At 37.7% G+C, this 26860-nt stretch overlaps 1 protein-coding gene across 14 annotated transcripts in view; it reads left to right on the top strand.

Moving 5' to 3' along the window:
• LOC132149235 (voltage-dependent P/Q-type calcium channel subunit alpha-1A-like) overlaps window positions 1-26860 on the top strand; it is a 98438-nt gene that overhangs the window by 43603 nt on the left and 27975 nt on the right. For 12 of the 14 annotated variants that reach the window (XM_059558293.1, XM_059558292.1, XM_059558284.1 and 9 more), the window contains exons 12-39: window positions 429-635; window positions 1315-1427; window positions 1812-1924; window positions 2020-2151; window positions 2296-2368; window positions 2459-2576; window positions 2674-2741; window positions 3038-3144; window positions 3887-3937; window positions 4452-4584; window positions 5361-5845; window positions 6546-6889; window positions 6986-7124; window positions 7512-7641; window positions 9034-9093; window positions 10187-10293; window positions 17951-18050; window positions 18880-19040; window positions 19124-19264; window positions 19479-19680; window positions 20018-20182; window positions 20472-20582; window positions 21315-21398; window positions 23791-23907; window positions 24822-24887; window positions 25016-25113; window positions 25205-25355; window positions 25955-26082. In XM_059558293.1, coding sequence (XP_059414276.1) covers window positions 429-635; window positions 1315-1427; window positions 1812-1924; window positions 2020-2151; window positions 2296-2368; window positions 2459-2576; window positions 2674-2741; window positions 3038-3144; window positions 3887-3937; window positions 4452-4584; window positions 5361-5845; window positions 6546-6889; window positions 6986-7124; window positions 7512-7641; window positions 9034-9093; window positions 10187-10293; window positions 17951-18050; window positions 18880-19040; window positions 19124-19264; window positions 19479-19680; window positions 20018-20182; window positions 20472-20582; window positions 21315-21398; window positions 23791-23907; window positions 24822-24887; window positions 25016-25113; window positions 25205-25355; window positions 25955-26082 — 3904 coding nt within the window. The remainder of the gene's footprint in view (window positions 1-428; window positions 636-1314; window positions 1428-1811; window positions 1925-2019; window positions 2152-2295; window positions 2369-2458; window positions 2577-2673; window positions 2742-3037; window positions 3145-3886; window positions 3938-4451; window positions 4585-5360; window positions 5846-6545; window positions 6890-6985; window positions 7125-7511; window positions 7642-9033; window positions 9094-10186; window positions 10294-17950; window positions 18051-18879; window positions 19041-19123; window positions 19265-19478; window positions 19681-20017; window positions 20183-20471; window positions 20583-21314; window positions 21399-23790; window positions 23908-24821; window positions 24888-25015; window positions 25114-25204; window positions 25356-25954; window positions 26083-26860) is intronic. The other 2 variants (XM_059558296.1, XM_059558291.1) reach the window with 1 other exon arrangement.

The raw sequence follows: 26860 nt of genomic DNA, 5'->3' as shown, positions 1-26860 counted from the left end.
AGGAGTTTATTACACAGAATACGTCACATGCTTATTAGATAACTGTATTTAAGTTGATGTATATGCTTTTATTTATTATTCTTTAATTTTCACCAAAAAATAGAAAAGTAATCCAAAAGTAATTAGTTACATTACTTTAATAAAGTAATTGAAAAAGTTACACTACTATTACATTTTAAACAGGGTAACTTGTAATCTGTAACCTATTACATTTCCAAAGTAACCTTCCCAACACTGTACACACACACTGTACACACATAACTTTTGTTTTGTTTTGTTTGATGAACTAACCTGTATTACAAAATGTTGTATTTTTATCACTGTATCCCTCAAATTTTTGGATGCCATATCAGATAGCACTTTTCGATTTTCATTTAATTTTATTGTGTCTTGTTTCCCTGATTTTCTGCTTCTTTTCTGTCTATCAGGTTCTCCATTTGCACGGGGCAGTCTGAAGAGCTCAAAGCTGGAGGGCTCTTCCTTCCATAAAAAAGAGCGTCGACTGCGATTTTTCATCAGGCATATAGTGAAGACTCAAGCGTTCTACTGGAGCGTGCTGTGTCTGGTGGGACTCAACACACTGTGTGTGGCTGCTGTGCACTACGACCAGCCCGAAACGCTCTCCGACTTCCTCTGTAAGTCTGTCCACCCGCCTGTTCACTAACAGTAGACCCACATGGAATATTTCAGAATTTTCAGTTTTCATGTATATTCTGAGCAGACGTGCTCAAACCTGTGAAGTTTCTTTTTGTTTAGTTTATGGAGAGATAATAATGTTTTAATGTTGTTCCCCATTTTCCTGATCGTTAATGGTTTCGTATTTTATTTTCTGAAGATGTTTCTCTTCTTTTATCTTAGTTTATTCATTAATTGTTAGCAAGTATGAGCTCCTGTGTCTCATTGTGTTTGCAATGTAAAAGGTTGTGGGTTCAATTCCCAGGGAACACACATACTGGTAAAAAAAAAAATTGTATAGCCTGATTACAGCGTAAATCGCTTTGGATAAAATGCATAAATGTGAAGTATTATGCCCCATAAAAGTATTACATTTTGGACACTTAAAATATTTTAATTAACAATGGATTTTCAATTAGTTTGACCATAATATCTAATCGTAGTATTAAGCAGTAAATCTGCTGTTTGAACAGTATATCTGTCTTTTGAATTCAGCATACGTTCCTTGCTTTTAAAAGTGTCTGTGCTCTATTTACTTGAAATATATACTTTTTTCTACCTAATGCATACGTTTAGGTATCTTTGAACTTTGTGAACGCTTTTTCTTTATGTTTGTATCCCTCTCTCTCCTCAATCCAGACTTTGCTGAGTTCATCTTCCTGGGGATCTTTATGTCAGAGATGTGTATTAAGATGTATGGGCTGGGGACCAGTCCTTATTTTCACTCCTCCTTCAACTGTTTTGACTGCATTGTGAGTTTCTCGCATCCCTCCTTCTTCTTTTCCTCATACCAAAAAAACATTTGAAGGAAACCAAACAATTAAACCAGCTGCTCATTCCTCTTTCAGGTCTTATTGTTGATAAAGTTACTGAAGTTAGTTTGTGTGTAACTGAAGAGTTTGTATAATTCGTAATTCACTGCATTGTAAAATAATAATAAATGAGTCTCTTAATCGTTATTTCAATGTTTTGGATGTTTTGATAAATAATGATTTTGTGAGAAGTGTGAGAAACAGATATGTATTAGTGTTTGACGTTGGGTAAAGGGGTTTTTGTTTTGTGGCTTGCTGTTAATGAATGAGCTTTTAATGTGTGTTTTATGTGTGTGTGTGTGTGTCTTTGTGTGTGTGGGACAGGTCATTTGTGGCAGCATTTTCGAGGTGCTCTGGGCTATAATCCAGCCAGGAACCTCGTTTGGGATCAGTGTGTTACGAGCTCTTAGGTTACTGAGGATTTTCAAAGTGACCAAGTGAGTCTCTCATGTCTTTCTGTCCCATTCTTTGTCCCTTTGAAATGTTTTAAGAAAGTCTAAGCATTTTAAATGTCCCCCTTTCCCATTATCAGGTACTGGGCGTCTCTGAGGAACCTGGTTGTGTCTTTGCTTAACTCAATGAAGTCCATTATCAGTTTACTCTTCCTCCTTTTCCTCTTCATCGTGGTCTTTGCATTGCTGGGCATGCAGCTGTTTGGAGGACAGTCAGTATAGCACTAAAATACACATAATAATAGAAAATGTTATTTATTTATTATGGGTCATCAGAGTCAGTACAGGCCCTAAAGAAGGCGTGGCATGGAAAGACCCTGTGTAACAATAATAAAACCACACTTTCTTCTCTTCAGGTTTAATTTTGAAGCCGGCACACCACCTACAAACTTCGATACTTTTCCTGCAGCAATAATGACAGTGTTTCAGGTGAGCAAATGTGCACAAATCGAACAGTATGCAATCATTCTGTGTGTTTTCCATGGCTTTGTGATTATTGACCATTTCTCTGCACCTCAGGTCCTGACGGGTGAAGATTGGAACATGGTCATGTATGATGGGATCGAGTCTCAGGGCGGAGTCAAGAAGGGCATGGTCTTCTCAGTCTTCTTCATCGTTCTTACGCTCTTCGGCAACTGTATCCAAGCACAAAATATTGCATGCTGACACACTGTTAGTTTTCACATACACCAGTGAAGCATTGATGTGATGTTCCTGAACCCGTCTGTGAACAGACACTCTGCTCAATGTGTTCTTGGCTATCGCTGTGGACAATCTGGCCAACGCACAAGAGCTGACCAAGGTAACAACTTGCCACACTTTTAGGGTAATGGATCAAGAGTTCAAAGCAAACAAAATAATAAAAGTAACATTCAGTAAAAAAAAGAAAAGCTTGATTTACACACGGTCATGCTCATGTAAAATTAAATGTTAAAAGATAATAATTTATTTTCAATGCTTTTATTATTTTCTTATGGTGAATCCATTAACCAAATGAGTTTCTTCTTCTCTCTGTCAGACTGTTTATCCTTCACACTCCTATGCATCAGCAAGCATCACACTTTAACCAATATGCTTCATGTTTCTCTCCATGTATAGGATGAACAGGAGGAAGAGCAGGCAGCCAATAAGAAAATGGCTCTTCAGGCAGCCAAGGAAGTAGCAGAGGTCAGCCCACTGTCTGCAGCCAACCTCTCCATTGCTGCGTGAGTATCTCTCTATCTCATCTCTTTCTCTTTCTGTCTTGCCGCCACATTTTCTCTCCCACAATTTGTTTGTCTTCCTTTTATGTTTGTTTTTATGTGTTCAGACTATGTGTTGCTCTTGTGTCAGCCAAATTAGCATAATGGTCAATAATAGAAGAAAAAAAATAGCAGCACTTTTAATCTGGCTTTTTGGTTTCCATCAATCAAGAGTCAAAAGAGCAGCATTTATTTGAAATAGGAATCTTTTGTAACATTATAAATGTCTTTACTGTCACATCAATTCAATATGTCCTGGCTGAATAAAAGTATTCATTTCTTTCCAAATAATTTATAAATAAATAAAAATATTACTGTCCCCAAACATAAACTATAGTTCACAAAGACTCTCCTGGCCAAACTATTTGTAGAAAATAAAAAATAAATCAAAAACCATGTTTTTTTAATGTTCATATTATCTAAAAATGTCAGTGAAAAACTGTAGATAGGATCTCATTGTATCCTACTAGAAATACAGTTTGTGTTGACTGTGTATTTCAGAACAAACAGTAGTTACTGGATTCTAACTGGTTATTTGCTTATTTTTTGAAAGATGGTTAACCAGCTAAAAAAATTCTAAATTAATTTTGAGGAAAAGAAGAGAGAATCACAAGAGAATATGTGTGTATCATGAGGACGAGCTTGTGAATGAGGGAGAAGAGCAAAGAGATGTTCTGTGTTTCTCACATGCTGTTTTCCTCCTCAGCGTGACAGTAAGCTCTGAGCGTCTTGATGCAACAGAACACTTTCTGGACTGGTATTTATTCATTTATACACTTTCTGTTCTTTCAAAATGCCTCTCTGTTCGCCCCACACCTCCTACTCTTCTCCCATCAGCCTTTTAGACATGTGCATTTCCTCCTCGGTTCTCTGTGCTGCTCCCCGCTCTGTTCTCCAGACCGCTGGGTGGGATGGGGCGGGTTTGTCACTCCTCATCTCTTCTTCTCTCTTCATCCTGCTACTCATCACCTACTGTTCTCTTCTTATCTCTTTTACTTTTTCTCTTTCACATGCTTTGCTCCAAGGGTTGGGCGCCTGTGATGTGTTCACTCCCAGAATTATTATAGTTATCTTCTTTGTGTGTGTGTGTGTTCTGTGAGTGAGTTTGACCCAAGCGGTGCAATCATCCTCTTTAACAAATGGTGGCTGGTAGCTTGTAGGTGGGCATTTTCAGCCTGTGGTAGCTGCAGCAACCTCACTTTTCCCTCTTGATGATTACTAATCTCAGATCTATTGTAAATGTCTCTCTCTCTGTCTCTGTTTCTTTGCAGTATGGAGCAACAGAAGAACCACATAGGGTGTAAGTCGGTATGGGAGCAGCGCACTACTCAGCTGAGACGACAGACCCTGGTGAACAGCAGAGAGGTGCTTTACAATGAGTTGGACCCTGAAGACCGCTGGAAGGTGAGAAGAAATGAAGGAGAAAGAGATGCTTGGTCAAAGAGGATGGATTTATGTATCTGTTATCAGCTGATTTTTTTTTTTTTTTCGCATCGGCCGATATTGCATATTTAATTGTACTTTTCCTATGTTTTTAGATTTAGATTAGCTTTGCCATAATCTAACTTTCATGTAACGTGAATAATTAAAACACAAATAATTTAATAACACTTTTAAATGTCATCTTGAATCTCAAAATGAATATCCATTGTTATTTTGAATGTTTATAATGTTGCGTTTCCAAGATTCACTTTATGCTTTGTTTCATTTAAAATGAGTGGTTTTAGTTTTTAGTGTCTTATTTTCATTTATTTCGACAAAATAGCATCAAATTTAAATATCAGCCATTTATTCTTTATTGGGCATAAAATTTAAATAATTAGAATCTTATCATATCAACAAAAATACTGATATTGATGGTTTTTAAGATGTTTCCTAATAATAATATAAACAGTGACCCCAGTTTAAAAGTTCACTGCAAAAAAAATAAAAAATAATAAAAATAAATGTTGAAGAATGTTGGTAAGCAATCAGTTTCTGGTTCCTATTGACTTTCATAGTATTATTATATATATTTTTTCATACTATGGAAGCCACTGGGGACCAGCAACTAATGTTCCAAACAAGAAAGAAGGTCATACAGCTTTAATATTTAGGTTAATATTTGTCTTGAAATAAGTTCATCTCTTGTTTGATTGACAAATGTGTGGACTTTTGTTGTGTTTTTATCGTGCCACTAGGTCTCGTACTCCCGTCATATTCGTCCTGATATGAAGACACACCTGGACCGGCCGTTGGTCGTGGACCCTCAGGAGAACCGCAATAACAATACCAACAAAACCCGTCCAGGTGACGGCCAGCCCCGGCGTACTCATCAGCTCCTGCACAAACAGCCCAGCTTCAATGAGGGGGAGAGTGGAGGATCTGGGCCCTGGACAGCATTGGAGAGGGGGGACTCCACAGGATCTCGTCGGAGTCTTTTAGGCTCTGAGAACCATGGGGAGGGTAGAGAGTGTCACCGTAGACATCAGCATAGCGAGCGCTGCAGCCAGGCCCGCCAACATCGTAAAGCCGCAGAGGGTGAGGGAGAGGGAGAGGGCGGAGGGAGGAGACACAGGAGTAAGGGCAGGGAAAGAGGACCTGAAACGCAAGAGCGGAAACATAGACATCATCGCCATGAGGGCGAAGGAAGAAAAGAGAGAGGGGTCCGTCACCGTACAAGGAAGTGAGTTTAGTCAAATGATTTTATATTTTTTTCTTTTTTATACAACACACTTAATGGACACATTGCATTCACATATTTTGCAGTGCCTAACCTGACACACAGTTTTAAAAATTTAGTGAGCAGGTAAAAAACTTAATTTCACTGCCCTGCATCTCACGCTTTTTAAATGGAAAAACACTTTCTGTGTCAGTAGCTTCTTATTCAGTATTCAGTTTTACCCAAGGGCAGGTGCAAACATGCCTCTTTTCTATAATACATTTATTGTAGTTCACTAATTATTGTTACTTTTAACTACATTTGTAATTAAATATGTCTGAATATAAAAATGTCTATTTATAATGTTTAGTTATTTACACTACTGCTCAGATATTTTGGGTCAGTAATATTTTTTAAAGGAATTAATAATACTTTTATTCAGCAATGATACATTAAATTGATAAAAAGTGACAGTAAAGACTTTTATATTGTTACAAAAAACATATTTTTTTTCTTTTGAACTTTCTATTCATTATCCAAATCTAATACAAAATAGAATGAAATTTTTTTTATTACAGCTTCTGTTTTCCACTGTTTCCAACTTTTATAATAAGAAATGTTCCTTGCATATTTGAACGATTTCTGAATGATTTCTGAATGATCGTGCAACACTGAATACTGGAGCACTGACTGCTCTTCTTATCTTGCTGTCTTCTTTCTTCAGGGATGGTCATGGAAGTGGTCTCACTCTCTCCACCACCCGTCCCATTCAGAAGACTCTGTCCAGGCAGGACAGTCAGTACAGTGAGGACCTGGACAATGCCATGAACAACAAGCTCGCCACCCAGCCACCTAGGAACTCCACCCCTCATGATAGTCTGCTCAATCTGGCCAACTGTGCCCATACTGCCGGCCTGACACACACTGGCACCGAGAGCAGCCTCATTCCCACCAACCCTTCTTCGACCCCTGCTAATGTTACCAGCACTGGTCACCTGGGCATGAACCCTGACTACACTGCCGTGGACATCCCCCCAATGTTCCCCTCCAGTAACGCCATCTTACAGGGTGAGAGAAAGAGCTGAAAAGAATAACTGACATTTTTTATTTATTTTCTTAATCATCTGTCTTACTATGATGTTTCCCTTCCTCATGTCTCCACAGTCAATAGGAATGCAAACACTGAGCCCCTGCCCAAGAAGGAGGACACAAAGGCTGATGATGATGATGATGAGAAAGATGATGGGGGGCCTAAACCCATGCCACCCTACACCTCAATGTTCATTCTGACTACCACCAACCCGTGAGTGAAGTCCTGGCACCGTGACTCTGCAGTTGGTCAATATTCAAAATTGCATTTTTAATACATTAATAATGGTGCACATTAACCCTCCCCTCCAACTACCAATAGTTAAAATAATAATGACCACTTTTCAAAGTAAAATCAATTCCATTGGATAAGTTCATTCCTGTCGTACTTATTTCCTACTTGAATATCCTGTTTCATTCAAAAGTTTCTCCAATTATTAAAGTAAAATAGAGTTCACTCTTTTATGTCGACATTAAACAAAACTGGCTGAAGTCACCTGGTTTCACCTTTTAAATGAATTTAAATGAGCTTTCTTTCAAAAGATGTTGTTGTTGCTGTTTTTGTTATTAACAAGTCTTTTTTTATGAAATTGCATTATAGATTTCGGAGGTTGTGCCACTATATCGTCACGCTCCGATATTTTGAGATGTGTATTCTGCTGGTCATTGCAATGAGCAGTATTTCCCTGGCCGCTGAAGACCCTGTCTGGCCCGAATCTCCCCGCAACAATGTGAGACAGTCCCGCATCTCAACATCCTCTCTTTATGTCAATATTTGTCTACTGGACTAGTTTAATCTATCCATCCATGCTTCTACAGGTGCACCTCAATAAATAAGAATGTTGTGGAAAAGTTCATTCATTTCAGTAATTCAACTCAAATTGTGAAACGTGTGTATTAAATTCAATGCACACAGATTGAAGTAGTTTAAGTCTTTGGTTCTTTTAATTGTGATGATTTTGGCTCACATTTAACAAAAACCCTCCATTTCTCAACAAATAAGCATGTTAACAGAAAGTTGAGTGGAAGGAAAAATTGTGTAAGAAAAAGATGCACAACCAAACGAGAGAACCACAGCCTTATGAGGATTGTCAAGCAAAATCGATTCAAGAATTTGAGGGAACTTCACAAGGAATGGACTGAGGCTGGGGTCAAGGCATACAGACGTGTCAAGGAATTTGGCTACAATTGTCATATTCCTCTTGTTAAGCCACTCCTGAACCACAGACAATGTCAGAGGCGTCTTACTTGGGCTAAGGAGAAGAAGAACTGGACTGTTGCCCAGTGGTCCAAAGTCTTATTTTCAGATGAGAGCAAGTTTTGTATTTCATTTGGAAACCAGGGTCCTAGAGTCTGGAGGAAGGGTGGAGAAGCTGCTTTAAGTCCAGTGTTAGGTTTCCATTTTCCAGCAGTATTTGGCACCTGCCCACACTGCCAAAAGCACCAAAAGTTGGTTAAATGTCCATTGTGTTGGTGTGCTTGACTGGCCAGCAAACTCACCAGAACTGAACCCCAAAGAGAATCTAGGGGTTATTGTCAAGAGGAAGATGAGAAACAAGAGACCAATTAATGCAGATGAGCTAAAGGCCACGGTCAAAGAAACCTGGTCTTCCATACCACCTTAGCAGTGCCACAAACTGATCGACTCCATGCCATGCCGAATTGAGGCAGTAATTACAGCAGAAGGAGCCCCTACCAAGTATTGAGTACATGTACAGCAAATTAACATACTTTCCAGAAGGCCAACAATTCACTAAAAATGTTTTTTTTTTTATTATTGTTCTTATGAAGTATTCTAATTTGTTGAGATTGGGATTGAATTGGTGGGTTTTTGTTAAATGTTAGCCAAAATCATCACAATTAAAAGAAGACTTAAACTACTTCAGTCTGTGTGCACTGAATTTATTTAATACACGAGTCTGACAATTTGAGTTGAATTACTGAAATAAATGAACTTTTCCATGACATTCAAATTTATTGAGATGCACTTGTAATTTACTAGTTCACTTCTCCATCATTTTCATCTGTTTATTTATTAGTCTTTGTATTACTCTTGTCTTATTGATTTTTCATAAAGGGTTTCATTTTATTGCTAATACTGTGTCGCTCATTTGTGTTTTCAGGTCCTGCGGTACTTTGACTATGTGTTCACGGGTGTGTTCACATTTGAGATGCTCATTAAGGTACATACCTGTCCTGCACATCTGTCTGGGCTAGGATGGTCTGTGATTCACTCATAAACACATTATATGTATATTGTACAGAGTTGTTTCATGCAATAATATGAAGTAGGGCTGCACGATAATGGTTAAACTGATAATCACAATTATTTTGATTAAAATTATAATCACGATTATTAATAGCGATTATTCTATCCTGCTGAAAAAAATAACCCTGCTAAAACCAGCCTAAACTTATCGGGTTTAAGCTGGTCTCCCAGCTTGGTCAAGCTGGTTTTAGCTGGTTGTTCCAGCTGGTTTCCCAGTCTGACCAGCTAAGGAAGTGGTCGAAACCCCTCTAAAACCAGCCTTCTGGTCAGCTTTGACCAGCAAAGACTGGGCTGGATGACCAACTAAAATCAGTCAACCAGCTTAGGCTGGTTTTAGCAGGGTTTTTTTTTATTATACAGCAGGGAAATGCAATAACATTTCATTTGTCCTTTAACCAACCTCCACTAACTATACACTGACTTAATTTAACCAACTACTATATGATAATACAAAACTCATGGTTTTGGTTAGTGTTTTTTCATCTGTATTCACATTACATTTTCTAAGTGACAATTTGTTCACAAATGGGAAAAAGACACTCAGATCACACAGTAAATAGGTATTCCTGGAAAATCATTAAAAAAAATTATTATAATACAAGATCTGTTATCTATAAATCAGGTTCTTTTGAAGTTTAAAAATTATATATCACTGTGTAATTTTAAGCAGCACGACTGTTTTAATAATAATAACAAATGTTTCTTGAACAGCAAATCCGCAGATTTTAATGATTTCTGAAGGATCAAGTGACACTGAAGACTGGAGTAATAGCTGCTAAAAATTCAGCTATGGATCACTGAAATAAATTACATTTTGCAATTGAAATAGAAAACAGTTATTTTAATTTGTAATAACATTTCACAATATTACTGTTTTACTGTATTTTTGATCAAATAAATTATGCCTTGGTGAGCAGAAGAGACTCCTTTCAAAAACTTAAACATCTCACTGACCCCAAACTTCTGAATAGCAGTGCACTAACTAAATATTTCTCTCTCTGTTTTAGATGGTAGATTTAGGTCTTGTCCTGCATCAAGGCTCATATTTCCGTGACTTGTGGAATATCCTGGACTTTATAGTGGTTAGTGGTGCCCTGGTGGCGTTTGCCTTCACGTAAGTGTCATCAAGGCCCCAGCGCTCATGCATCACTCCTCTCTCCTCTCCTGTTTGCTGCCTCTCCTCGTCCTTTCCCGTCTTGCTCCCTACAGGTCAAACGCCAGTGCAGTCAGCACAGCTCTCTGCCACCCTGGAGCGCCAGCCTGCTACCCATAAAACCCAGCTCTCTCTCTTTCTTTTCTCTCTCAACATTGCTCTGGATATGCATTTGCCATATCTTTACCCTGTCTTTTCCTCTCCTTATCCTTCCTCACATTAAGCCCCAGTTTGGTCATTTCTTACTGAATATCCCCACCCTGCCCCACCATGCCTACATTTTGCCCAATGCCTACCCTATGGGCACGCTTGGGCCCATTTCCATGAGGGTGATGACCCTACCTGGGCACCTGTAACCCTTTAGTGCCCAGGAATCTCTGGAGCATCCAGCCACACTCACCTAAGGTATTTGTACACTCCATTGTTACGCATTCACAGCTGGAGCCAAACATGAGGAAAACAGACAATAAGAAATAAACAAGAGAGCAAGGGCAAAACATTTAAGGGACCTTATGCTACAGTTTTGTAAAATTGATAGTCTATTTATAATTAGTTGAAACTATTTTTAATTGTTTTTGAGGGTTTACAGTTGGGTCCAGTGTAGCACATTTTTTGTCACAGTCCATGCAGAAATTAGCTGTTTAAACTCTTAAGATCACACTGAAATGATCAGGAATCTTGTTAAACAAACTGCTATCAATAAAGTCAGGAACAACAAAGAAGGGATGTATAATTGGCAATCAGGATAGCTGACAAGATGAATAAAGCTGTTCCAGGTCGTGTATCTGATCGCAGTTGAAGCATACAGCCCAGCAACTGGACTGAGGGAGAGGTCAGAGAGGTGCATCTGTTAATATGAAACTGGAAAAAAATGCATGCAAAAGGCTCTTTTCCAGACTTAGTAAAGAGCATGAGAACAGATTCTGGGAATCGACATGTCTGATGACCTGAATGAAAGCATGAATCTGGATGCTTTGAAAGAGTAATATAATATGGTTCTGTCTGTGTGTTTGTGTACATCCTCCTCAGTCCCTGAACAACTGTAATTGTGATTGCACACAAATGCTTCTCCACAAAAAGGTCCATATGCAATACAGTTCCAGACCGGCTTGGTCCTTTAGGTGGACATACACACAACACATGACATGTACCATGCATACGCAATGTAAATGGCTGTCAGATAGAAAAAATTCATATTAATGAAGACCTGTTCACACAAGTCTGACAAATTAAATGTGAAAGTGTAAAATACCTGTTAATAATTCTGCACTACATAGGTGTTCATGCGGAGTCTGATGCCGAAATTCCCATTCTCATTTAATGTGGGGTTTTTTTGGCATCTGAACACTAAACATTTGAATACAGTATTTCAGACTTCGTTGTTAAGTAGTTTATGGAGATGTATTTTGTTTTAAAAAGGGGCATGAAGCAGTAGAAACAATAACATATAAAGAAAAAATACAAATTTTGTATTTGTATTTGAGGGGACAAACAGAGCTTGCAAACTGCATTGATTATCTTTCCCAGCATGACTTTCTTAAAGAAATTGTTTTCTTTGTTTTTCCCTTACCACCAATCCCACCCAACCTCACTTCCGTTTGCACCCACATCTTTAGCTCCTGCATGAAATAAGTTTCTTATTAGATGATTCATAAAGAGGTTAATTTGGATGTGACTGCCTGTCCTAAAAAAACTTTAGTCTTTCCTATCATGGCTAGATTCTCCAGTAGTCCTTTCTTTCTCTCCACACAGCGATAGTGCGCTCAGAACGGCAGGCGCTCTGGGGTGACTGGTGCTCCCTGGCTGTGAGCGTGGGAACAGTTCCCATATCTCTGCTATCTTTCTCAGTCTGTTTTTAACCTTTCAGTCAATTTCCTGGAGTGACTCATATCTGTGTATCTGTGCATGTTTATTTAGTATTTTCTGTACAGAGTCCAAAATTAGCACTTGCAGAGCATCGAATGCAAGTAAAGTGTAAACGAAGGTGTAAATGACCCATACTGGAAAATGTAATTGATGACCACCGCAGAAAATAATGCCTGGTTGAAATTACAAAGTATGGAAAAGATGATCGGTTATGATCGGTTATGATCGGTAAGTAGGTTCTTCTCAATTTGCCAGCCAAGGCAGGTGTAGCAAAATGTTAATTTTGGACCCTGTTTGTATACATGTATTTTTGTATTTGTATCTAAATTGTTTCAAGTGTTCACACTAGATTAGGTGTCCACATATAAAACAAACTAGGAGCTCTGCCATTATTTTGTGATTGTATTCTCTGTCTCATATTGATATTTTTCCTGCTTCAAAACCCCCATTCTTTCCCTGTGCCTTTTTTTCTGTGTCTGTGTGTTTTGTGTCTTTGTATGTGTCTCTGGCTCTGTCTGTCTCTGTCTTCCTGTCTCTGATCATCTCAACACCTACAGTGCAGGAGGCGGTGGGGAAGGAGAGGGGTAATGTCTCTTTCTTTCTCCCTTTCCCCTCTGTTTGCTCTTATTGCCTGTCCTTCTCATCACACGCCTGTCCTCTCCTTCTGTAGACTGATCTGTCTGTCTGATTGTCCGTTCAAACGTCCTCTCACCACGTCCCTCACACATAGGACACAAGCCAAGGGCAAAGCCATGTCATTCTTTAGCCAGCTGCAGTTACTCAATCTAACAGCTAATCATCTCTTGGTACTTTCTACAGTATGTGGACACCTAAATGTGTTAACATACGTGTTTGTGTCTATGTGTACATGTGTGTCTCTTTGTTTCGTGTCGGCCTTCGAATACGATTTCTCTAAAATGTCCTATAATTGTGGTATGAATGATATACAACAGATAATATTATCATGAATATGTGATTGTATAATAAGTGCCTTTTTTATTTTGGAAAGGCATCTTTAAAATTAAATTAAATTAAATTAAATTAAATTAAATTAAATTAAATTAAATTAAATTAAATTAAATTAAATTAAATTAAATTAAATTAAATTAAATTAAATTAAATTAAATTAAATTAATGATTGTGTTTTAATTCAAATTAATATTTTTAAATAAATTTGTCTGGTATAGTGTGAATAGGTAAACCAATGTGCACTTTATTCTTTTATTTACATATATTTTTATACAAATTATACATTTTTGTCTATTAAATTATGTAAAATCGTCCTTTAAATATAATTTTTCAATACAGGTTAAATTATATTGCATTACAAACTGTAATTTTGTTCATTTTTATACATTTATTTAATAGCATGTTTATATTTATACTTTTTTATTTATATGTAAAGATTTTGCACTTCATCAGATGAATGGACACAGGTGGTCCTTTCATAGAATGACTCGCCTAACATTACAGGGACCTCACAACTAGATCTGGACACTATAAAAATGTAATAGATTAGACCAATACACTTGCAGAGTGATTTCATAGCGCCATAAAGAGACATGTCAGGTGAAGTTCTATATACAGCTCACCTTTACAGAGCTGCCCAGGGAAAGCAGCGAAAACAAGACTACACAGAATACATTAGAACCTCTTAGGCCTGGACAGGGTCTTTGCCCAGAAAGATAACACCATAATGGGATTACAGACAATCAAACTGCTCACCTCCTAGAAGGGCACTGTCCAATTGAGATGTGTATCACCATTTTGATGAACGCAAGATCCAATTAGACTAGTCTATTTATTGCGGCAAAGAGAGAAAGCGAGAAAGAGAGAGAGAAACTGCATAGCTGCAAAGTTCAAAGAAACAGATGCCAGCATGCACTTCCCTGAGCTGCCATATAGGGTCAGAAAGCTGCATAACAAATACATAACATAAGTATTAAAAAATAGTGTATCAGTTGGCTATTTGCTTCTATTCTATACAATTCTAGAAACGATAAAACGAGACTCAATTTTTAAATTAAACAATAATAAGAAGATAATAATATATTCATAATGATTATTAATAATAATAATTGTCAGAATTATTCATTCATATGCCAAGAAGCAGAGTTCATTCATATTTACCATAAGGCTGGTCTTGGTTTGGTTCACTTGATGTGATAATATATAAATGTTTGATCACCGATGTGCATTAAAACAGCTTTGAATGCAGCTCATCCAATCAGAAATGAGTCTTAACTATCTGTTGATATTGGTGATGAAGTATTTCTTGGTGGGACAGTTAATATACAAAGGTCTTTGCATTAACATCTCATCCCTGCTTACTACACACCTTTCAACAGGTGTACTCTACTTTTACTAATAGGGATGATTGACAAAAAAGACACTTTGGAATAGGACTTTGGAAATATAGCAGGTTTGAGTGAGTTAGTGGCAAAGACAATTAAGTTTTTAATGATGGAATCGATCCAGGTCATCTCTAGAGAATCTTTTCTCGTGCCTTAGATAGATGTTTGTTGAGAACGTCTGTATGTGTTTAGGCCACACAGCTGTCCACATTTCCTGATTTGTACCCGTAAACTGCTTGAGATGACAGACTTGAACCTGCTTCTTTTTTTGCTGAGCACTTGATTTGGACTTAATAAGTTGGCGTGAATCCATCTTAAAATTTGCTGTTTATTATTTTTCTTATAGTTTTTGCAATTAAAGTACCTTGTAGAATAAATCTGTATCAATCGCAGACTTCAGCAGAGCTTCGGGTCTCCATTGCTCGGATGGTGAAGTGCGTATGGTCATATGACAGTGCCATGTGACATACTATCATATGCCATGTGACAGTATGAGCTCTAAAGCACTAGATCAAGGTCATGATGAACAAGGAGGCATGGCAACTAACTCCAGAAGCTGTCACCATAGCCACCATAGCAATGCATGTTTACTACTCAAATAGATTTAGATATGTGTGAAAGTGTGCATATGTGTACATTAGCTAGTCTCAGCTCATTACGGCATGCCTACAGACCACCCACAGTCTGTTCACTGACCGCCTGATGCATATTGTACACTAAAAAAGGCAAGTTCAGACTTGATAGATTAAATTTAATGAAACTTCCAGGAGTGAGTTTAGGTGGACTGACTCGGTCAAGACAAACAGTTTTAAGATAAAAAAGGAATGGTTCCGGTTATTTTTCCAGTTGGTCCCGACGGTGGAAAAGTGTCTGATGTCAGTAATTCGCAGGAGTGGGCAGGCTCTAAAGAGTTCTTTGGTGCAGTTTACTTATTTCCCAAGATTTATCAGAATCAATGGTAATGTAGTTTTTCACAAGAAATTCTGCTGTTAGATGTGATTAATTTACAAAATACAGTTAAATACTGTGGGCTTCAACATAATAATGCAGCAGAATAATGCAAAGGTTTTTAAGGATTAGTTTTTTTATTTCTGGAACCTGTCTGCTGCACTCCATTTTGATAAAATGTATTTTTTTTAAAACCCACCCTTAATCACAACATAAAAACAAAAGGGACTGTGGTTGATCACGTTACATGTCAGTCAGGCGGTCACTTCCTGCCTAATAGAATAAGCTGCAAGGATGACCAGACATTTTGCCACAAGTCAAAAGTCTGGCTATATAAGGCTAAATGTTCTGCTGACGTAGCTTATATATTGTTTAGAGTTTTGTAAATGATATAAATGGGTAAGTGAACACAGATGTATGAGTCTGTGGATGCACAAAGTGTAACAGTTCACAAGTCTGCATCCTTATTTCTCTCTTTACTGTATGTCTCATATTAATGTATTTCTTCCTTCAAACTCCCTTTCTCCCCCGTGTCTTGTGTGTGTGAATGTGTGTCTGATTCCTCTCTCATCTCTTCAACTGCTCACACCTACAGCGGAGGCAGCGGGTAATGTCTCTCTCTCTCTCTTTTTCTCTCTCTCTTCCTCCCTCTTTTGCTCTTAATGCTTGTCCTGGCAATTACACAGCTTTCCTCTCTTTCTTTTTGGGATTTGTCTCAATCTCTGTCTGCAAGTCACCCATCTCTTCTATCACTCTGTCTCTGTTTCTGTGTAAACCACCTGTAGATGATCATTCAGTCCACGTAGTCCTGATAGCGGGGTTTGAGAGGTCCCTCACCTCTGCATCCGTCACTCTAACAGCGCTTCTCTGATGGACGCTTGTTTATGCTTGACAGTGTATAACCACATCTGCTGAGGGGGCAGGATTCGGCACGGCACTGGAAATCTAGAGCGCTGCCCTCTGTCCTTGACACTGAGACAGAAGAGGAGAAGAGAGGACAGGGAAGACAGCAAAGATGCAAAATATATAAAGAGAGAGATAAATATACATCTATATTTCATACAGTGAGGTCCAAAAGTGTGAGAATGTGGTTTTTTTTGGGGGGCGGGGGCAAATGTTAGACAAAGAGAATTCACCTAAAATAAATAAATATTTGCTTTGCATGTGGAACAGAACCACATTTAAGGCATCATTCCTTCATGAGTATCAGTATTAGTTAATGAATATTAATCATTTGTTAGCCTAACAAACAATGTATTTTTACTGGATTTACTAATTTTTTTATTTGCTTATATACACTACCATTCAAATGTTTAAAGAATTTAATAGTTTTATTCTGCTTGGATGCATTAAACTGATTAAAAGTGACAGTTTAAAAAAAATACAATATTTCACAGTATTATGTTTTTACAGTTTGTTATAAAATAAATGGTTGATGAGCGTAAGAGACTTCTTCCAAAAACATTTCTATTCAACCTTAAAAGCTTAAATGTTTTTATTCATTTTGAAAACAAAATAAAAATCCCTTTTAGACCCCACTGTATGTGATTCTAAGGGGTGGGGGGATGCATCATTACATACATTTGTTTTGCAGTGACATAAATCAGTGTACAACCACACATTCCACAGTTTAGTCTTCAATGTACAACTTTTGCATTTGGCTTACTGGTCACTAGCTGCACATCTGCCGTGCAACAGCTGTACACACATCTGGTGGATGGCTGTGCTTGGGTACCACAAGAGCAGTGTGCAAATTGTGATAATACCAGAAAGTCTTCAGATTGACTAGGTTCAGGGTGACACTGTTCCTCACACTACAAAGCCAGGGCTGATTGGTAGAAGCTCCTTCTCTCTGGAGTGACTGGATGTGTGTTTCCAGGTTCTTTTATATGTTGTGTTTGCTAACGGACAACCCCACAAACAAGAAAGAAAGAGGTTTGGCTGGGCATTCTTCAGCAGGGATGCCTGAATCTGCTCTGTATATTTCATGCTGTCGTCATGGCATTGTAATGAAACCAGCCAGTGTTCCTTTGGAAAAGAGGTACAGTGGTGGTTCCAGCATGAGCTAAGACAGTACAATGGATATTACATCCACTGAGCTAGTTTTCAGTACAGCATGAGCCACACCAGCGAGCCTGTCTGACAGTGTGTGTTGTGAGGTTGACTGTGTGTATTTTAGTATGTGTCTATCCTAAGTGCTGTGAAATGGGATTGATTGTCTGTCTACAACATGCTACATTCTCAGTGAGGAGACACAGATGAGATTCCTGAATGGCTGGGAGTAAATGTGTGGATGTAGCAGGCATGTTTCATGGTTTTAAAAGCCTGAGCTACTAACTCACCCCTAAATTTTGTGTGTGCAAGAGCAATTACCCATGTAGCCTAACGCTTCCTGCCATTTCACTTTCTTACTCACTGGTGTTTGTGTGTGTGTGTTTGTTTATTTGCAGAGGAAGCAGCAAGGGGAAAGACATCAGTACTATCAAGTCCCTGCGTGTGCTCAGAGTACTTCGGCCTCTGAAAACCATCAAGCGTCTGCCAAAGCTGAAGGTACCTCTGTGTTTGCCTGTTTTTGTTCCTCCTTGTGTTGAGTTTTGCTTGTTTACAGAGGATGGTTGTTTTTTCACTACATGGGCTATATTTTTCTGTGTAATCTGTTTCTGGCTGTGTTTGCCAAAATTATTTTATTTATTTATCTATTTTGTCTGGTTTTCAGACCTTCTTTGAATTTGTGTATTTATTTGCATCACTTACCGATGTATCTGTCTTTGGCTGTGTTTCTATCATTAAAGTGTTTCTTTTTTTTTTTTTTTTTTTACATTTGTTTATTAATTTCAGTTTTTATCTTTTTTTTCTTTTTTTAATACAGTTAATCTATTTTTGTATATTTTGATGCTGTTTTGTTTTATCTAAGGGTTGTATTTCATTTTTTTGTCTCTGGCTTTTTTTATTTTTTATTTTTATTTTTTTTGTGTTTTTTATTTGTTTTTGGTTTGTTTAGTTTGTTTGATTAGTTTGCTATAATTCTGTTCCCGTTTTTATGATCATTTATTAGTTTTATTTAAATGTGTTTGTACAGTTTTGATGCTTTTTTGTCATATCTATAATTACATTTCTGTCGTTCATTTTCTGTTTTTTTTTTTCAAACTGCTTTTTTATTGTTTTATTGCTGCATTTTAGGGTATTTCATTTATTTCTTTTATTTGTTTCAGTTGGCTAATTCAGTTTTTGTGCATATTTAACAGCCTTATTCAGTTATTTTCAGTATTTTAGCATTTTGAAGATATGTTGGTTTGTGTTTTGTCTTATAAGGCTGAGTTTGTGTTCTGTTTTCAGGTTGCATTTGAATTTGTCTCTTCACTGTTTTGTCTATTTTCAGGCTGTCTTTGACTGTGTGGTGAACTCTCTGAAGAATGTGTTGAACATCCTCATTGTCTACATGCTGTTCATGTTCATCTTTGCTGTGGTGGCTGTGCAGCTCTTCAAAGGTCGTTTCTTCTACTGTACCGATGAATCCAAGGAGCTTGAGCGTGACTGCAGGTGAGACAAAACACACACACACACACAAACACACTGATAAACAGACACATTGGCATGTTATTCTAAAAGCATTTTGTTGTTAGGGGCGAGTATCTTGTCTATGAAAGAGATAATGAAGTGCGGGCGCAGAAGCGGGAATGGAAGAAATACGATTTCCACTACGACAATGTGCTCTGGGCCCTTCTCACCCTCTTCACCGTTTCTACTGGAGAGGGGTGGCCACAGTATGTATACATCTCAATACCTAACCTAGTTTCCAGTGTATGTATCCAATGCTTTAAGCCAATGGTGAAATTGCTTTCTAATGTATTGTTTTCATTACAAATCACAATTTGATTAAAGTTGAAGTTGTTTTAAATGGCATATCTAAGGACCTGCTACAGTAACCTAAAATATTTGACATTATTATCAATGTCTCATATTTTTGCCACTCTCCAGGGTGCTGAAACATTCAGTGGATGCGACCTTTGAGAATCAGGGCCCGAGTCCAGGTTACCGGATGGAAATGTCCATTTTTTACGTGGTGTACTTCGTGGTCTTCCCTTTCTTCTTCGTCAACATCTTCGTGGCTCTTATCATCATTACTTTCCAGGAGCAAGGAGACAAAATGATGGAGGATTATAGCCTGGAAAAGAATGAGGTGAAGAAGGACTTATCAAATGGATGGTTTTTAAGCTAAGTTATCCATCTAGCTCAGGGGTAGGCAAGTTTGGTTCTAGAGAGCCGCAGTCCTGCACAGTTCAGCTCCAACCCTGAAAAAAACCCTCACCTGCCTGTACCTTAGTAATCCTGAGTGGATTGATAAGCTTGTTCAGGTGTGTTTGATTAAGGTTGAAGCTGAACTCTGCAGGTCTGCGGCTCTCTAGGACCGAACTTGCCTACCCCTGGTCTAGCTCTTTCTTTATGCATAGCCCTGGCATTGGTCTCATTTATATGGTGTATTATCCAATAACAATATGTATCTGTTCTGTTTTCAGAGAGCCTGCATAGACTTCGCCATCAATGCTAAACCGCTCACGCGCCACATGCCTCAGAACAAACAAACATTCCAGTACCGCATGTGGGAGTTTGTGGTGTCTCCTCCATTTGAATACACCATCATGGCCTTGATTGCCCTCAACACCATTGTCCTTATGATGAAGGTGTGGCAGTATTTCACTTTAGTACATCTGGCTTTTTATATTTTGAGAACCAGACTTACAGTGTATAGTAAAATTGCTTTCAAAAGATTGTGATGGTGCAAACTATCAATTGCAGAGTTTATAGTCTCTAGCATTGTTATTTAACCAGCACATTGGGCAAATAAACTAAAAAAAAATTTCATTACTATGTTTACCGATGTATTTTTTTTTTTTTTGCAGTCCAGTTACCAAGATATGAGACCTTTCTATATACAGTTTAATACAGTTTAAATATGTTGCGTTTGTTTAGTATGATGGAGCATCAGATGCCTATGAAGCTGTGTTAGCCAACCTGAACATGGTGTTCACCTCACTTTTCTCCATGGAGTGCATATTGAAGATCATTGCCTTCGGAGCGCTGGTGAGTCCACAGTACAGTCTTCTCATGTTTAAGTGTGTGTGCGAAAAGGTCTAATTTTGAGAGACACAATTACACAAATGTACATACAAGAATAACATTGTATTATTCAGACTCAGCATTGCATAAGCAGATTTATGAACAGATCAAGCGTGATAGAAAGAGATCAAAGAGGTTGTGTTCTGAAGCGTTGGGACATGGAAGCACAAGATACGAAGGAAATGGTTATAGTCAGCTCAGCGTCATGCCAGTAAGAGACGCACATGAAGATAGTGAGCTAAAGGGGACACTGAAGTGTTTAAGAGTGGAAGATGGAAAAAGAAGGACAGATTTTGAGCGAAATTAAGATGACTGGTATGGTGAGTGGTTGATGGAAAGAGTTACACACACACACACACACACACACACTGCCCCTGTTCCCTTGCAGCTGGTGTACTGAATGGGCCTAATGCACTGTCTTCCTGCAGGCAGTCACTTGGCAGCTCACAAAAAGGCCATCATGTTCAGGATCTGGGCCACTAGTCTTCTTGGCATCTACCCCTTTCGTACAAGGAGAGCAAAACTCAATGAAGGAATAAGGGATAGAGGGGGAAAGGAGATGGTTCATTAGCACCAGAGAGTGAAAATTAATTGTTTGCTCCTTTTTCTGTCGGCGGGTCACTGAGTGTGTGTGTGTGCTAAGCGCAGTCCTCCTTAAGCCCAACTGACAAACGCATCTATGTGTTTTTACCACAGAACTACTTCAAAGATGCCTGGAACATCTTCGACTGTGTGACTGTACTTGGCAGCATCACTGATATTTTAGTCACAGAGCTAGGGGTAAGTGTGTAGCAGAAGGGCTGCCATCTGTGAGTGTGTGTTTGTTTGTGTATCCTGTCTGTACGCGTGTGTATATTTCCGTATGTGATTGAGAGACTCTCAGCAGGATCTTCTCTTGCTCACTGAGGTGTAAGGAACTCCTAAAAGTCTTATATAATCGTCCCAGTTGGTGTGTGAGGCAGATCAGTGAGCCAGTGGTGCTCAGTGGTGACGGGGGTTTGTTACTCTTCCAGCTTTGTCATTTATCCCCGAGCCAGATCAAAGTGACCTACCAGTAAAAACAATGTTCTCAAATGCTAACATGTATTCATAATGCAACAAACTAAAGTGGTCATCTCTAAAAATTAGTAAAACATGTTAGTGTTTGTGTATATGTATTTTATTTTTCTTGGTTTCACAGCAGATCATCAGCATGTATATATAAAACATCAGAAATATAATATTTTTATGTAGTTATATTGAATTAGTTTTTTTATTGTGTTTTATTTTTATCTATTATTTATTTGAAATAATATTTTTTATGTATTTATCTTGATAATTATTTATTTTGAAATTTATTATTTTATGTGGTTATTTTAAAAATGTTTTTATGTTCATTTATTTATTTTACATTTTTTTATTTATATTTTTAAATGGCAGTAGGCCATAGGTTATACTATCTACGACAGGTTACATTAGTGGAAAGGGAAATTCACATTCTAGACAGCATTTTATTGGGCCTACATTTCAGTCATCTATATTTTGTTTCATTTCACCAGTAAAGAAAAACTGTGAATATTAATTTTATATGAAATCTACTCTTTATCAGTTTTTAGGATTGCACGAGCATATTGATGACCTCAAAGCAAACATAAATGAGCTTTTAATTTAATTTCATAGTGTCTTTTAACAGAAATGTGATGTGAAATACTTTATGATATGGTGTGGTTTTTGCTGTTGTTGTTTTGTTTTGAATCCCATAAGCCCCAGTCCTGTTCCTGGAGATCCATCTGAAGAGTTTAGACCTGATGTTTCATTAAAATTGTCTGATCTCCAGTTACATGACTGACAAATATATGTATTGATAAAAGCTTTTCAAACTGCATTGAATGCATATGAAAAGTGCATCATTTAAAAGAATTAAATGTTTTTTGTTATAATCAACCTTTATTTGATTGAAAGGTTTGTTGATATGATAAATGATAATTCATGTCTTGTTTTATCTTTGTTTTACATGCTTTCTTTAAACTCTTCTTTATGGCGGCTTTGCTCTCTGATGACTCCATCCAATCAAAATGCACTATGAATGTCATGTGTATATCCATGACCTGACCTGAACAATCACAATGGTTGTTTATACAACCTCCAAAAATACTGCTATAAACCATGCTTCTGCAACATCTACATGTAGATGGTTTGTAATTTTTTTTTTGTAGTAATGCATCTAATGGATCTGTTTCCCTGTTGCTGATGATAATATAATGATGCATGTGCTCGAGTCATGATGACCTTTCACCCCTGCTTGCCTAACAGTATGACAAAACCCTTCTCAGTTGAGGTGTTGTTGATCTGAAGCACACAGTGTAAACTTTGGTGCATCTCCGCAGGTTTCCTGAATGCATGCTTTGCTTTTTTTGCTGACAGGGAAGGCTAGTTATTATTGTTTCTGACACTGCATATTCATACTGAAGATGCATTCAAATACATCAACACACACATAGATGTTAGCGTACGAAAGACATTTAACTTATGAATTTAAATTAAATAATGATGGTAGAGATGGAGTTAAATCTACAGTGATCTTATATTCTTTTTTTGTTTCCCTGTATTTCTGTGCTGCTTAAAGGACAATAAACAATCAGTTTCTTCCCCTCGGTTTCTGATGCTTTCAATAAAAGTGAAAAAAAAAAAACTTTCCCACAACTGACCTGTGAAATGTGTCCTTTAACCCAGCACATGTTCCTTGTCTTTGCTAGTGCCCTCTGTTGGTCATTGTAAGCTATTAGTGTGGCTGGCATGACTCCACGTGAATCTACAGATCAGTGCATTTGGTTGACTGAAGCAAAAAGTTAGGGTCTGTGCACTCCCTTTCCCTAATGAGGACTCTATTAAAATATTTTATTTTATTATATAATTATATTATTTTTTTGTATGAGTTGCTGCCTTCTCCCTTTATCTTTGTCTTTTCCCCTTTTTCACAATTGGATATGCTGAGCCTGTTCAGTCTTGTTGTTTTTTTTAGTTTTTTTTTTTTTTAGTTTCTCCTTTCTCCTAGTTTCTATCTTTCTATCCTTCCGTCCTTTATAATTTGTACACAATTTGAAAACAAATGTATTCGACTGACATCATTTCCTGTCTCTCTCTGTCTGCCCCTTCTCTATTTCTGTCTGCTGCTTCCTTTCTGTCTCTGTAGAACAACTTCATAAATCTGAGTTTTCTAAGGCTCTTCAGAGCTGCTCGTCTCATTAAGTTGCTCAGGCAGGGTGAGACCATACGCATCCTGCTCTGGACCTTCGTTCAGTCTTTCAAGGTAAAATCCTAAAGTTTTTACTATAGCATGCTGTTGAGCAAACAATTTTTTTTTACATTTTTTTATTAATCTTTCAAATAATCCAATCATAATCGATAACATTGCAGACTGAATTGCTTGACCTGTGTATTGTCATTTCCTTTTTATTTAAATATAATTATAGCTTTTATTAATATTTTGAATGAGCTTTTATTTTTATATTTTCAGTTTTCATTTCAATTTTAGCTCAATTGTTAGTCATTTCATTATGTACTTTTGTAAGTTTTCTTACATTTTTACATTATTGTTTAGGCTTTGTTTTTATATTATTTTTAGTTCTAGTTAAGTTTTATTACATTCTTTTCCAGTTAGTAATTTTACCCTTTAACTTAAAAAGTTAGTTGCCAAAGCGAAATTGTTTCATCTAATATTTTTTTATTTTATTTAATTTTTCTGTTATATTTCAATTAAAAGGTGTTTTAATAGTTTTAGATTTAGTTTAAGTTAACATTGATAACCTTGGAGTTGTGTGAGCTGAATCTGAGGCACTTTGCGTGTAAATTAATTAAATCTAAACAGGTCATTTTACATGAGATTAAGCAGATAAGGTGCAAACACACTTAAGCTATGTGCTAGTCAGAATTTTTTTATGAAAAGAGCATATTTACAATGTGACTTGCATAAAACACGGACAATGAATAACTAAAGCAATTAAGAATGCATAGCTTATTTTTCTATGTAGTCAATGTTTTTGTTCGGGGTTAATTCAGGTTAATTGGGACCCCCCCCCCCCCCTTCCCAACAATCATCTCAAAAAGTGTCCTAGTATCCTATCATTTTGACAATAAGCTGCACATTTCTCCTCAAACTGCAAGATAGCAGGTTTTCACACACATTTAATTGTTGGCTAATTTTGACTTATCTGCTTTGCTTAGGCTCTGCCGTATGTGTGCTTACTCATCGCCATGCTGTTCTTCATCTACGCCATCATTGGCATGCAGGTGAGTATGTGAGAGAGAGTGTGTGGGAGACTGCACAGGACATACTGAGAATAAGTAAATGGCTATATTTGAAGGTAGTGGGCAATGAGATTGTGGGCTTATGCTGGGGTGGGTTTTGTGTTTCCCAGCTGTTTGGGAACATTGCGATTGAGGAGGATGGTGAGAGTGCCATAAACCAGCACAACAACTTCAGGACTTTTTTCCAGGCCCTAATGCTGCTCTTCAGGTTCGTGTGTGAATCACAGACTGGCTCTATTGAATGTTGTGTGTGGGTTACGAACACTTTATAACCGTAGTTCAACACTGTGTGTTTGTAGGAGTGCTACAGGTGAGGCATGGCATGAAATCATGCTGTCATGTCTGGGAAAGAAGGAGTGTGATTCTCACTCTGGTAACGTGGAGGCAGAATGTGGGAGCGAGTTTGCCTATCTCTACTTTGTCTCCTTCATCTTCCTCTGTTCCTTTCTGGTGAGAACATCAGCACTGTTGTTGTTACTACCGTTGTACTCCATTTATAGTGAGTACATTTCATCCACAGCTTTTTGGAATATCCCTACTATTTTACAAAACATCTTGTGCAGAGCTTGCATCAAAGAGAGATGAAAAGATCTCCGACTGTTGAGCAGCAGTTTCCATTTCTTTAGTGGGCGTTATATTATAATGAAAGGGAATCTGGCACTGGAATTTATCATTTTGATGTTTTGCTGACTGGTCGGCACATTTGTCGTCAGTGGTGAAAAGTGACTCAGACATGCAACATACTTCTCTATTGCTTTTCCATCTGTTCCAGCGAAACAGCAAAACAAAACTGTGTTCCTACTACTGGTTATATCTACTGACGTAAAGCTGCAAATTCGGTATTACTGTATGTATTGTGTTATGTAGTTATATTGTATATTGCTGGGCGTTGTTCAAACCAAAACCAACAGGTCACAACATGACATCCATGATTGTACTGTTTTAATATTGCTTAAAAGTGAAGAAATAACATAGTCTAGTGTATATTTGGTGTGTAATCTCGACTTGTCAGATTTGTCTGCTTAGGCCTGTAATTTACATGTGTGTAGATGCTGAATCTGTTCGTGGCTGTGATCATGGATAATTTCGAGTACCTGACACGTGACTCCTCTATCCTGGGACCCCATCACCTGGACGAGTATGTGAGAATCTGGGCAGAGTATGATCCAGCTGCTTGGTGAGTCCATGTGCACTTGCACACATAAACACACTCTTTCAATGTTTTATTTTATATTAATCTTGTATATTACATACTAATGGTAAAAAGCACTAAATAACTTGAAGCTATAAATTAAATTAGCTTATAATTGTATTTTTTTATTGTATTTCTTAAATTATTAATACACGTTGAATAGAAACCATTAGATTGTGAATAACATGTTTCTTGATAATTAATCGAAAGTTCAGACTAGAGGTCTTCACAGTGCACCCGAGACCCGTTGACCCGTACGAGTTCATTTTAAATGATCAGCCGGGTCCGGGTCGGGTTCGAATCTATTACTTCGGGTCTGTTTAACATTGTGTGTAATACCCGTGAGATCGGAGTCATCGGACTCGGAGAACACACGGACGTGATCACACACTGCTTGTGTTTCTTGTAACTTGCAACTTGTAAAATTAGGAAAAGAAAAGTGTTAGCCAAAAAAAGAAAGAAAAAAAGCGATCTCTCTCTGCCGTTAGAAGCGGAGCGCGCAGACTCAGAGTTAATGCAAGGGCACGCACGGTAATAATGCTTGCAGACTTGACACACTCATATTTAATATATTTCAAATCAGCAACAAGATCTGAGGTGCACTGTCACATGAATGTTTTTGATGACGCTCAGATTACGTTAAAAGGCATATTTCAGGTTACTTGCACGCATGTGCAGTCTCGAGCGTGTGTCATGTTTCTATGGCAACCAGTGAGGGACCGTTTAATCTTAAAGTTTTAGTGGTCAGATTCAGACTCGACGC

The sequence above is a fragment of the Carassius carassius genome, chromosome 9 (assembly GCF_963082965.1).
Source record: "Carassius carassius chromosome 9, fCarCar2.1, whole genome shotgun sequence".
Classification (NCBI taxonomy): Eukaryota; Metazoa; Chordata; class Actinopteri; order Cypriniformes; family Cyprinidae; genus Carassius; species Carassius carassius.
The sequence above is the reverse complement of the archived record's forward strand: the minus strand, read 5'-3'. Positions and strand labels throughout refer to the sequence as shown.